This window comes from Oncorhynchus keta, chromosome 10 (genome assembly GCF_023373465.1).
Source record: "Oncorhynchus keta strain PuntledgeMale-10-30-2019 chromosome 10, Oket_V2, whole genome shotgun sequence".
Lineage (NCBI taxonomy): Eukaryota > Metazoa > Chordata > Actinopteri > Salmoniformes > Salmonidae > Oncorhynchus > Oncorhynchus keta.
In genome coordinates, this window is record NC_068430.1 from 59,022,377 (window position 1) to 59,036,026 (window position 13,650).

The 13,650-nt window shown below is 40.5% G+C and overlaps 1 protein-coding gene across 2 annotated transcripts in view; it reads right to left on the reverse strand.

Moving 5' to 3' along the window:
• Positions 1 to 7,249: 7,249 nt before the first annotated feature.
• Positions 7,250 to 13,650, reverse strand: part of sde2 (SDE2 telomere maintenance homolog (S. pombe)) — a 28,420-nt gene continuing 22,019 nt past the window's right edge. For both annotated transcript variants that reach the window (XM_052527400.1, XM_052527399.1), the window contains exons 2-7: positions 11,936 to 12,053; positions 11,620 to 11,731; positions 11,281 to 11,450; positions 9,140 to 9,245; positions 8,618 to 9,002; positions 7,250 to 8,306 (exon numbers count right to left, since the gene is read on the reverse strand). In XM_052527400.1, coding sequence (XP_052383360.1) covers positions 8,088 to 8,306; positions 8,618 to 9,002; positions 9,140 to 9,245; positions 11,281 to 11,450; positions 11,620 to 11,731; positions 11,936 to 12,053 — 1,110 coding nt within the window. In that variant the 3' untranslated portion in view covers positions 7,250 to 8,087. The remainder of the gene's footprint in view (positions 8,307 to 8,617; positions 9,003 to 9,139; positions 9,246 to 11,280; positions 11,451 to 11,619; positions 11,732 to 11,935; positions 12,054 to 13,650) is intronic.

Consider the following 13,650-nt stretch of genomic DNA (forward strand, 5'->3'; position numbering starts at 1 on the left):
AGGCTGACCCCCAGTCCTCGCTTGAAGTTATTGAGGCATGATGAGGTTTTGGCAATATGAAGATAAGAATTCCAGAGTATGGTTCCTCTGTATCTGGTAGAGAATTTACTTTGTGAGGGGTGGGGAGGGGGAAGGTTATCGCAGTGTTATATAGATGGATTTCAGAATTAACCTGGAAGAATCCATTGAAGGGTTTAGGTAAACTGTCTGGGAGGTATGAGTATTTGTAGATGAAAGTGCATAATTGGCGTACATTAATGTTGTAAACAGACAATATATTGAGTTTCTCAAACAAAGTTGCAGATGGAGCTAAGTAATTAGAGGAGGTGGCTAGTCTTGCAAATGTCTTTGTATGATGAGTAATATGTGAAGGTAGGAGGCATATGTACTGGCCAAGACAATATTACAGTAAATGAGATATGGGTAAATGAAGCTATAGTATAGAGTTAGGAAGCAAGCCTTATGAACCAAACCACTGATCTTTCTGATGATAACAGATTTCATTGCTTTGCTAAAGACAAATGTAATATGACATTTCTAGGATAACTTTTCATCAATTAGAGCTATTGGGATCTAGTGGATGTGACTTGTTCCATTTCATTCCCACTAATTAAGATTATGTCTATTTTCTTTACAATATGCCTTACTCTTACTAGTTTTTAGAATAAAGTTAGATTTTTTAACATTTAATGGACATTTCTTTATCTGAAACCATTCAGAAAATGTGGCCATACATGAGTTGGCTTCATTAATTAGTGAATCAAAATGATTGTGTGATAAACATTTAGTTGGTATCATCAGCAAAGAGAATGGGAAGTACAGTAGAAGACACAGCAGCAAGGTCATCAATAACAAAGGTCCAATTATCGAACCCTGTGGCACAGCACAGGATATCTTGGCCCTGGTAGATGCACAGCCGTTTGCATAAATAAATTGTTCTCTAGCATAAAAATAACAATATAACAGTAATAATGCAATTTAGAAGGTAGTGTGTCATGATCAACTGTGTCAAATGCTTTGGATAGATTTTTTAAAAATGTTGTTAAGGGCTGTAAAAGATTTTATCCACAAGTTGCAAAGGAGCCAAATCTGTGAAGTAGTTTTTTACAAAAAACATGTTGGTGCTTATTAAGAATACGGTGTTGATTTAAATGTTTCAACATTCTCTTATACACACATTTTTCTAGGATTTTAGAAAAACATGGAAGTACAGATATTGGGAGATAGTTTGTAAAAGATCTTGGATCCCAATATTTATAGAGGGGGATAACTTTGGCAATTTTAACATCTTTAGGAACAATAACAATTTGCATAGATTTGGAGAATATACTGTATACACTACATATACAAAAGTATGTGGACACTCTTTCAAATTAGTGGATTCGGGTATTTTGCCACACTCGTGCTGACAGGTGTACAAAATCAGACCCACAGCCATGCAATCTCCATAGACAAACATTTGCATTAGAATAGCCTTACTGAGGAGCTCAGTGACTTTCAACGTGGCACCGTCATAGTGCTCATTCCAACAAGTTAATTAGTCAAATTTCTGCCTCGCTACAGTTGCCCCGATCAACTGTAAGTGCTGTTATTGTGAAGTGGAAACATCTAGAAGCATCAATGGCTCAGTCACGAAGTGGTAGGCTGCACAGGCTCACAGAACGGGACCGCCAGGTGCTGAAGCGCTCAGTGCATAAAAATCACTTGTCCTCGGTTAAAACACTCACTATCGAGTTCCAAACTGTATCTGGAAGCTACGTCAGCACAATAACTGTTCGTCAAGAGCTTCATAAAATGGGGTTCCATGGCAGAACAGCTGCACACAAGCCTAAGATCACCATGCGCAATACCAAGCGTCGGCTGGAGTTGTGTACAGCTCACCGCCATTGGACTTTGGAACAGTGGAAAGGCGTTCTCTTGAGTGATGAATCACGCTTCAGCATCTGCCAGTCAGACGGACAAATCTAGGTTTGGTGGATGCCAGGAGAACGCTACCTTCTCGAATGCATAGGGTCAACTGAAAGTGTGGTGGAGGAGGAACAATGGTCTGGGGCTGTTTTTCATGGGCTAGGCACCTTAGTTCCAGTGAAGGGGCATCTAAACGTTACAGCATACAGCCCCAGGCCACATTCTAGATGATTCTGTGCTTCCAACTTTGTGGCAACAGTTTGGGGAAGGCCCTTTCCTGTTTCAGCATAACAATGCCCCCATGCACAAAGCCAGGTCCATACAGGAATGGTTTGTCGAGATCGGTGTGGAAGAAATTAACTGGCCTGCACAGAGCCCTGACTTCAACCCCATCAAACACCTTTGGGATGAATTGGAACGCCGACTGCGAGCCAGGCCTAATCGCCCAACATCAGTGCCCGACCTCACTAATGCTCTAGTGGCTGAATGGAAGCAATTCCCGCAGCAATGTTCCAAGATCTAGTGGAAAGCCTTCCGAGAAGAGTGGCATCGCTATCGGGAAATAAAGGCCCAGGATGGAGGCTTAAGAGGTCAGAGCAAAAAAATCTGATCTGCCCGTCCAGACTGAGGTCAAATATGGAGCACTAGAATTGTGTTAGGATTTAGATCCACATATGGATGTGGTATAAATCTGAACTCAAACATTTTTGTTGCTGTTTACACATTAGGGAAAGATCAGATAGGTATCAAATATTCAAATAACAGTGCCTTCGGAAAGTATTCAGACCCCTTCACCACTAAAATATATTTTTTGATAATTTATCTACACACAATACCCCATAATGACAAAGTGAAAGCAAGTTCTTAGAAATGTTTGTAAAATTATTATTATTAAAACTGAAATATCTTATTTACATACACTACCATTCAAAAGTTTGGGGTCACTGAGAAATGTCCTTGTTTTTGAAAGAAAAGCACATTTTTTGTCTGTTAAAATAACATAAAAATGATCAGAAATACAGTGTAGACATTGTTAATGTTGTAAATGACTATTGTAGCTGGAAACAGCAGATTTTTTAAGGAATATCTACATAGGCATACAGAGGCCTATTATCAGCAAAAATCACTCCTGTGTTCTAATGTCACGTTGTGTTTGCTAATCCAAGTTTATAATTTTAAAAGGCTAATTGATCCTTAGAGGAGAAGTACATTACAGTGTCTAGTTTGAGAAACATAAGTCCTCAACTGGCAGCTTCATTAAAAAGTACTCTCAAAACACCAGTCTCAACATCAACAGTGAAGAGGCGACTCCGGGATGCTGGCCTTCGAGACTGGGAGACTAGTCAGGATCAAGGGAAAGATCAATGGAGCAAAGTACAGAGAGATCCTTGATGAAAACCGGCTCCAGATTGCTCCGGACATCAGACTAGGGCGAAGGTTCAACTTCCAACAGGACAACAACCCTAAGCACACAGCCAAGACAACGCAGGAGTGGCTTCGGGACAAGTCTCTGAATTTCTTTGAGTGGCCCAGCCAGAGCCTGGACTTGATCCCAAATACAGGTGTGATAACCTTGTAGCGTCATACCCAAGAAAACTCGAGGCTGTAATCACTGACAGAGGGTCTGAATACTTATGTAAATTTGATATTTCCATTTGCAAAATGTAAAATAAAACCACAGTTTTTGCTTCGTCATTATGGGGTATTGTGTGTAGATTGATTAAGGAACAAAATTATGTAATCAATTTTAGAAGAAGGCTGTAACGTTAAAAAAAAAAAGGTTAAGGGGTCTGAATACTTTCCGAATGTACTGTAATTGGCAAAAGATCGGATTTGGGCTGCCTGTGTTATGCAACTTTAATAACAAAGGAAGTAAGCTCAATTGTTCATGCTTTTATTCACCCTGAAAAAAGACTTTATTATTACACTGATAAGTGATAAACCACCCACTGCCAAGAATTCTACAATCGGTGGAGAGCAATTGTAAATATAAAATAGTAACCATCATTTTATCCCAATTTGGTGTAACTACTGTACATGATCTGTCAGATTTGCTGCCTGTCAATCTTTAGAACACTTTGCAAAATACATTTTTTAACATTTTCTTTAGAAAGTCACCTGATCAAATACAGTAGTTTGATAGCCCAAGTACACTACGTATTATTGTTGTGTTTTATTTATTTTACATTGACATAGAAAATTGCAATGAGAAAATCGACATTGAAGTCTTCAGCCTACCCTGGAAGCCTGTGTTTCAGACATATGAAAGTGGATGGCGGCAAACGTTTTACTTTTAAACTCAGACAAAAATATGCTAGTTCTAGGCCCCAAGAAACAAAGAGATCTGCTGTTTAATTTGACAGTTCATCTCAATGGTTGTACAGTCGTCTCAAATAAACCTGTGAACAGGAGGTTGGTGGTACCTTAATTGGGGAGGACGGGCTTGTGGTTGGAGCTCGTGGTTGGCTGGAGCGGAATGGGTGGAATGGTATCAAATACATCAAACACATTGTTTCCATGTGTTTGATGGCATTCCACATTTTCTCCATTCCAGCCATTATTATGAGCCGTCCTCCCCTCAGCAGCATCCCCTGTGAAGGACCTCGTCGTTACTCTGGACCCTTTTCTCTCTTTTGACAAACATGTACAAATTGTTTCAAGAGCAGCATTTTTTCCATCCTCGTAACATTGATAAAAAACTTGAAACTTTTGTCAGAAAATGATGCAGAAAGACTAACCATGCTTTTGTCACTTCAAGATTAGAATACCGCAATGCTCTACTCTCCGTTTACCCGGATAAAGCACCAAACAAACTTTAGCTAGTGATAAATACGGTTGATAAAATCTTGAATGGAGCCCAAAAATGTGATCAGATTATTCAACACTGGCTTCCTGTTAAGGCTAGGATCTGATTTCAAGATTTTACTGCTAACCTACAAAGCATTACATGGACTTGCTCCTTACCTATCTCTCCAATTTGGTGCTGCCATACATTGTTTATGATGATGGTCACAAGATGAAGGCCTCCATATTGTTCCTAGAATTTCTAAGCAAACATCTGGTGGTAGGGCTTTCCCCAATTTTTATGGAATGGTCTGCTGATCCATGTGAGAGACGCAGACTGGGTCTTGACATTTAAGTCTTTACTGAAGACTAATCTCTTCAGTCAGTCTTATGATCGAGTTTAGTCTTGACTTGGGGTGTGAAAGGTGAATGGCAAGGCACTGGAGTGACAAACCACCCTTGCTGTCTCTGCCTGGCAGGCTCCCCTCTCTCCACTTGGATTCTCTGCCTCTGTCCCTATTACGAGGGCTGAGTCACTGGCTAGCTAGTGCTCTCCCATGCCATCCCTAGGAGGGGTGCTTGAGTCACTGACGTGATCTTCCTGTCTGATTTTGCGCCCTCCCTGTCTCAGTCCCCAGTATCTATGCTGCAATAGTTTTTGTGCCGGGGTGCTAAGGTCAGTCTATCCTATCTGGTGTAATTCTCCTGTCTTATCTGTTGTCCTGTATAATCTTAAGTATGCTCCCTCTAATTCTCCCATCCCTCTCTGTCTCCCCTCCTAGAGGACCTAGGACCATGCCTCAGGATTACCTGGCCTGACGACTCTTGGCTGTCCCCAGTTCACCTTGTCGTGCTGCTGCTCCAGTTTCTGCTGTTCTGCCTGCAGCTATGGAACCCTGACCAGTTCACTGGACGTGCTACCTTGACCTGCTGTTTTGACCCTCTTTCTCCCTCTCTACCGTACCTTCTGTCTCAAGCTCTGAATGCTCGGCTATGAAAAGCCAACTGACATTTACTTCTGAGGTGCTGACCCTCTATAATCACTATGATTATTATTTGACCCTGGTGGTCATCTATGAATGTTTGAACATCTTGAAGAACGATAGGTTTCTTCCTAGGTTCCTGCCTTTCTAGTGAGTATTTCCAAGCCACAGGGCTTCTACATCTGCATTGCTTGCTCTTTGGGTTTTTAGGCTGGGTTTCTGTATGATGATGTAAAAAGGCTTTATAAATACATTTGATTGATTGGTCTAGAGCTACTTAAGACAGAGCTTTTCAAAACCAAAGTGTAGATATAATCCTATTTTTTTGGCAATTATCTTTGTTCTTTATGCAGATATGATTTTTGTGATGTCTTTTCGAAGTCTAGAATATTTCCTGCTGTTCACAGGCGACTGGTCATTTCAAGTAATAACATATACCAAATGATTCTTGAAGAATGTCTTGGGCAATATTAGTCCATTGTTTTTAGTCATATATACTGAACAAAAATACAAACGCAATGTGCAACAATTTCAATGATTTTACTGAGTTACAGTCAACTGAAATCAGTCAATTGAAATGAATTCATTAGGCCCTAATCTATGGATTTCACGACTGGGCAGGAGCGCAGCCATGGGTGGGCCTGGGAGGACATAGACCCAGCCATTTAGGAGCCAGGCCCAGCCAATCAGAATGAGTTTATCCCCACAAAAGGCCTTTATTACAAATAGAAATACTCCTCAGTTTTATCAGCTGTCCGAGTGGCTGGTCTCAGACGATCCCGCAGGTGAAGAGGCCAGATGTGGAGGTCTTTAGCTGGTGTGGTTACACGTAGTTGTCAGGCCGGTTGGAGGTACTGCAAAATTCTCTAAAACAACATTGGAGATATGTATGGTAGGGAAATTAACATTAAATTCTCTGGCAACAGCTCACGGACATTCCTGCAGTCAGCATGCCAATTGCACACTCCCTCAGATCTGTGGCATTGTGCTGTGTGATAAAACTGCACCTTTCGGTGTTCTTTTATTGGCCCCAGCACAAAGTGCACCTGTGTAATGATCATGCTGTTTAACAAAAGGGTGCACAAAATGAGTTAAATACTTTGAGTGCATTGAAACATTTGAAGATATTTTATGTCAGCTCAAGAAACATGGGACCAACACTTTACATGTTGCGTCTTATTTTTGTTCTGTATAAGTGTTTGTAAACAATGTGGTTTAAAAAAATGAAAACCACCATGCCAATCTCAAACTATCAATCCTTGCATCCAGCTCTGTGAATTTGAGAATGGCTACATTTCCCCAGCCCTATCCCTCAACTTACCGAACAAAGTGGCAGGGGCAGGCTGTTGAAATGGCAGGTTGTGGCATTAAATTAATTCACTTTTGTTAACTACATTTGTGATTTCTGACTTCAGACATAAAGGAATATGATGGATTGATCATTTAAAAAAAGTCAAGCTTGATTTTTAACATCCGATAACCCCTTTCGTTCTAGGAGGAGAAAAATATTGTTTATGGTTCTTTTAAATTAAGTCACATTGATGAACTTTTACTTAATTACAATAACTCCTTGAAACTTTGAGAAAGGCCTTTTATTCAATCATACATCCAAATAAGTAGCATAGGTACATATAAGACCACAAAAAAAAAAAGAAACCCCATTTCCAGAGTTAGGAACCTAATTTTTAAGCCAAAGAATTACTCTGTCGTAAAAGGATATTGGTTGTGAGAACAACCACTCACTAACCAGGTTGCCATCCAACCTTTTTATGTGAGTAAAGTTTTAAAAAAATAATGTCACAACAGTCCTGATGGAAACAGCAAATAAGAGTCGGTAAACTTTCCAAATGTCAACAAAACAAAAAAGGCTAGACAAGGTGGGAACTTTGTGTTTCTGGAAAATTAATTACACTAGAAATGGCAGTGGAAACAACTTCATACTTTAAATGTTGATATAATAACCATCATAGCAAAGTAAACTTGGAGTCACGTGATGGTAACATCTCTAGTTGGAAAATGCACGATTAGTTTTAGAATATTTGCAAGAAAATCCATCACCAATTGGATAAAAACCTAGCTACTGTGATAAAGAGAAACTTAATTTAATTTTGGTCATTTCATCTGACATAAGGGACAGTTCACTGACTTACGAATTTCAAAAAGTAAAATCTACTCTAGAAAAAAATGTCAGAAATGCATTGAGAACAGGAGAATTCTGGGATATATCCAATAGCTGTGACAATCTTTAAAAAAGTGTCCACTATTTGGGGAAAACAAAAATAATCAGACACTTTGAATCTGGGGCACATGGCATAGTTAAATCTGTTGCCTTAGAATTGTCACCAAGTTATCAGGAGTACACTTAGCATAAGACTCATTATTATACGGTGCTGTAATAATATATTGAAGCAGTCACTGCTTCTTGCCCTTGCTGGGTTTGGCCAACAGGGCAGGATCGATGTCCTCTGCAGAAAGCCCTACGGTGGAGAAAAGGCGAGCAGCGCGCTCGGACAGGGTTCCCCCACACTTCATCCCCCGTGCAATCAGTTCCGCCTTTAGCCTGTCCAACCCCAAAGTCTCCAACTCCTTGTGTGAGTGCACTGCCTGGAGGTCTAAGGGCCCATCTTCACACTGCATACCAGGGGAGAAACGCACATGAGTTCATCTTTAAAAGTAACTGTTCATTACACTGTTCTATTTTGCATGACTGCAGCTGGTCTTGTAGCAAAGTCCTATTCATGGTGCATTGTGAGCTATTAAACATATTTGGTCATCCCAACATCTCATTTGCATTATGCTCACAAGGAAAGCTGCTTAATTTTTGGGATGACCCAGAACAACGAAGGAGCATGTATGGGTGGATAATGAAAATGGAAAACATTAAATAATGAAGTAACAAGGCCCAATAGGACAAATCTTGAGTGGAACATTAAGAAACTCACAGCGGCTTGGTTGACGCTACTTTGAGCTACGCTTAGATTGTCGGTCTTTGGGAATGTTTCTTCTGTGGGGACCACCTCCTTCTGCTCCCCACTACCACTGGTAGCAAAAGCTGCTGCCTCTGCTTGAGATTGTGTCTGCACCTCGGCTGGGCTCTCTGGAGAGCTGGGTCCTGAGATGGAGTTGCTGCTTGCCCTAGGAGCTTCCGGAGTTGCCGTTTGTTCCGCTCTGCTCTGAGAGGCTGATGTGTGAGCTGACGTTGCTCCCGTTACGGGACAATCGGGTACCCCTGAACCGGAAGCAGATGTGGAGGGAGAGTTCCCGCTGTCGCTTGAATCATTGTCATCCTCAGAGCTGTCGAGGTCATCCAGGCCACCAACACCCGTCCTGTAATATCCAAAACATTTCACTATCAGTTACCCATGACATTTTTTTGGCATGTTTTAATTTAAGAGGCTTTAAAGATTATTATTATTTATTTTATTTACAAAACAATTTAAACCAAGGTGACAAAGCTCATTCACCAAAAGCATTTCTTCTTGCTTTTCCCTTGGCCTTTGTTTGGAGGTGACTTTTTGCGTTTCGGTGCCTCGTCTACTTTCACTAGCCCGCTGGAAGAGGCTTGCATTCCTAAAAAACAGACTGTTAGACTCAACCTTGAATTAGTTCTATGGAACAAACAGCTCTTTACATTGTAATCATTTTGCACAGCACAGATCATTAAGAAATGTATATACAGCACCAGTCTAAAGTTTGATTACACCTACTCATTGGTAGAATAGTGAAGACAACAAAACAATGAAATAACATATGGAATCATGTAGTAACCAAAAACATGTTATAAAATATATTTTGATTTGTCCATTTGAGATTCTTCAAATAGCCACCCTTTGCCTTAATCACAGCTTTACAAAAGCATGGCATTCTCTCAACCAGATTCACCTGGAATGTTTTTCCAACAATCTTGAGGGAGTTTCCACATATGCCGAGCACTTGTTGGCTGCTTTTCCTTCACTCTGCAGTCCAATTCAACCCAAACTATATCAGTTGGGTTGAGGTCAGGTAATTGTAGAGGCTAGGTCATCTGATGCAACACTTCATTTTCCTTCTTGGTAAAATAGCACTTACGCAGCCTGGAGGTGTGTTGGGTCATTGTCCTGTTGAAAAACAAATTATATTCCCACTAATCCCAAACCAGGTGGGATGGCGTATCGCTGCAGAAGGCTGTGGTAGCCATGCTGGTTAAGCGTGCCTTGAATTCTAAATAAATCACTGACAGTGTCACAAGCAAAGCACCCCCAAGCCATAACACCTCCTGCTCCATGCTTTACAGTTAGGAAATACACATACAGAGATCACCCGTTCACCGGCACTGCGTCTCACAAAGACGCGGCCGTTGGAACCAAAAATCTCCAATTTGGACTCATCAGACCGGTCTAATGTCCATTGCTCACATTTCTTGGCCCAAGCAAGTCTCTTCTTATTATTGATGTACTTTAGTGTTGGTTTCTTTGCAGCAATTCGACCATGAAGGCCTATTTCACTGTCTCCTCTGAACAGTTGACGTTGAGATGGGTCTGTTACTCGAATTCTGTGAAGCATTTATTTGGGCTGGAATTGGTAGGCTGGTAACTCTAATGAACTTATCCTCTGCAGCAGAGGCAAATCTAGGTCTTCCATTCCTGCGGTCCTCATGAAAGCCAGTTTCAGCACTTGATGATTTTTGTGACTGCATTTGAAGAAACCTTCTAAGTTCTTGAAATGTTCCATAATGATTGACCTTCATGTCTTAAAGGTGACTGAGGGACTATAATTTCTCTTTGCTTATTTGAGCTGTTCTTGACATTTTTTATTTTAACTAGGCAAGTTGGTTAAGAACTAATTCTTATTTACAATGACGGCCTACACCGTCTAAACCCGGACGACGCTGGGCCAATTGTGCGCAGCCCTATGGAACTCCCAATCAGTCGGTTGTGATAGAGCCTAGAGTCGAACCAGTGTCTGTAGTGACGCCTCTAGCATTGAGATGCAGCACCTTAGACAGCTGCGCCACTCAGGAGCCATAATATGGACTTGGTCTTTTACCAAATAGGTCTAGGCGCTGCATCTCAGTGCTAGAGGCGTCACTACAGACACTCTGGTTCGACTCTGTAAAGCCCCCTCTACCTTGTTACAACACAACTGATTGGCTCAAATGCATTAAGGAAAGAAATTCCACAAATGAACTTTTAACAAGGCACACCTTAATTGAAATGCATTCCAGGTGACTACCTCATGAAGTTGGTTGACAGAATGCCAAGAGCGTGCAAAGCTGTCAAGGCAAAGGGTGGCTAATTTGAAGAATCTAACATCTAAAACATATTTTGATATGTGATTACTACATGATCACATATGTTATTTCATAGCTTTGATGTCTTCACTATTATTACAATGTAGAAAATAGTCAAAATAAAAAAAAATCCTTGAATGAGTAGGTGTTCAAAAACTTGTGCCCAGTAGTGCATATATAAACATATCTTCATAAAAATTACACCAGGGGCTCTGCACTGTTTGGCCCTGTGCAGCTTCCGTGTGTCTCAGAGGGGTTGGGTGAAAAACAAACATTTACCAATCTTACAAATGGACAATAAACATACTATTCTAAATATCCATTTGAAATTTGTGCCTTTTAAAACGGAGTCCTCCAGGCGTTCTGAGAGATCGTGGCACTGCTTCTCGTACTCTGGGTCTGTAAAGTGATGCTTGGGCTCGGCCAGCTTCCTCTGCAGTCTCTCCAGACGCCTTTGCTCTTTCTCTGCCTCGCGGTCTGCCTGCTTCTTAAGCCACTCTGCCATCCTGAAGACACACACAATATGACTACATTTTCATCACCTATTTATTCATCCAATTGTACCAAAAGTGCAAACTGACGATCAAATCCAACAGGTGAGCTTCATCAAAAACCCCTATTTAGAAAAATAATTGAAATACCAGATAAAATTGAGTCTGTGGGTGACCATCTTACTCTTTCTCATGGTTGACATCTCTTAGTCTCCTTCCGCTTAGGTCTCTGCAGGCTTCGCGGTTTGTAGTCTTCTCAATTTGTGCCCCAAGAGCCCTAAGCATAGACCCAAAGCCTGCCAGTTACAAATAATGGAACAGTTAGTTCTTCATTTACTCACTTATTCAGAATCATGTAAGCAACATTTTACACCTGTCCACTAACTTTAGGCTTAACAGTAAATTAACATTTTCTTAAGTAGCTAGCTAACTAGAAGTTATAGTAATGAACCTGTTACTGTAAGTCTAAGGGACAAGCAGACTAATAACTACTTAGTTACCTCCTTTCCCTCCACAGAGACGAGGCTCCAGTCGATACACCGCTCCAGCCTGCAATTTCTCATCAAGCTCTGATAGTCGTCCATTATTCTTGACATAGAGATCCGATGATGGGATTCCCTGAAAAGTATAGAAGAAACATTAGGCAAGTAGCTAGCTAGTAGGGATGTAATGATTGAACAACAAACATTTGAACCGGGGACCGATGTGAAAGATATGAGTGCGGTTCGTCTTCAGGACTCCAAAACGATCCAAATGTAGCATAGGCCAGGAAATCGATTCAAACGTTACGAATCACAAGTTCCATTTTTTGTTGTTGCTCAAATTACTTTATACCTTCGGAAAATAACTAATCTTTGGTAACAACTGCGTTCTCTCCTTCAGTGTAGAACTAAGTATTTAATTGTGTTGACAGTCATTAAGCTACAACCTAAGGGCAATATCAGTAGCTGTAAATAAGAATTTGTTCTTAACTGACTTGCCTAGTTAAAATAAATAATAATAAAGTGACCTTTATTTAAGTATTCAGACCCCTTGACTTTCTCCACATTTTGTTACATTACTGCCTTATTCTAAAATGTATTTTTATTTTTTATTCCCGTCCATCTACACAAAATACTGCATTATGACAAAGCAAAAACTGGATTTTAGAAATGTTTGCTAATTTATAACAAATAAAAAAAAACACTAAAATATCACATTTACATAAGTTTCAGGCCCTTTACTTTGTTGAAGCACCTTTGGCAGTGATTACAGACTCGAGTCTTCTTGGCTATGACTTCTTTAGCTACCCGCATGGTTGAAGCTGCGTGGTTGAAGCAGGAGAAGAAGAGAAGCTCACTCAAGTGTGTCAATACAAATTGATGAGACGGGGGTGAAATCCAAATTCATGCCATTTATTCATTGGCTATGTCTATTTTTAGAGATAGTAATGGATCAATACTTATCTCTAACACTTTAAATCTGATGGTGATTTCAGCTGAAAATCCAGGAGTGTGCACTGTCGAAAGCGGTGTGCAACATCCCAAGTTGTCCGAAAATACAAAAATGGTGGTGGAAGATGTTTTAAGACAGTACACATGTTTTTCCTGTTCTATTTCCGGCAGCTTGCCATTATAGAAAGCAAATGATGAAAATGATGCCTTTGCAGCCTGAATGGAAGATGCTTTATGTACGAGCCGGTCCACAGGGTACACGAGTGTAGTACCGGGAACGCACATCAACCCTCGATGATAGTGGGCGCTAGATCTGCACAATCAACTGCCTAGGCTATATAAAACATAATCTCATAAAAAAACTGATTATCTTTGTCAAAGATTATGGATATACTGACAAGATGCGTGTCTCTCCGCCCAAATAATGGGAATAGTGGTCCTCAAAGAGGCACGGGGGGCTGTCTAGCTCCTGCCTATCCTTTATCTGGATTGGTGGATAAATCTCATTATTATACTCCTTTTTTAGATATTAAAATGAGGGTTGTGACGTCAACCGCCTGTAGTCAATGGAGAGAGATGCTATGCTACTAGCTTCAATACATGAATATGCATAGCAATTTAGAGACAACTCCAACAGTGTTTTATCTCAAAGTTGATGGGATGCCACGTGTCCTACTTATATAAATCAGTACACTCTTAATTTGTGCTTTACGAAATTATTTGATCAAATAACATCACATACCAAATAAGCCCCCAAAAAAAAAAAGTTGACCAAATTCAAC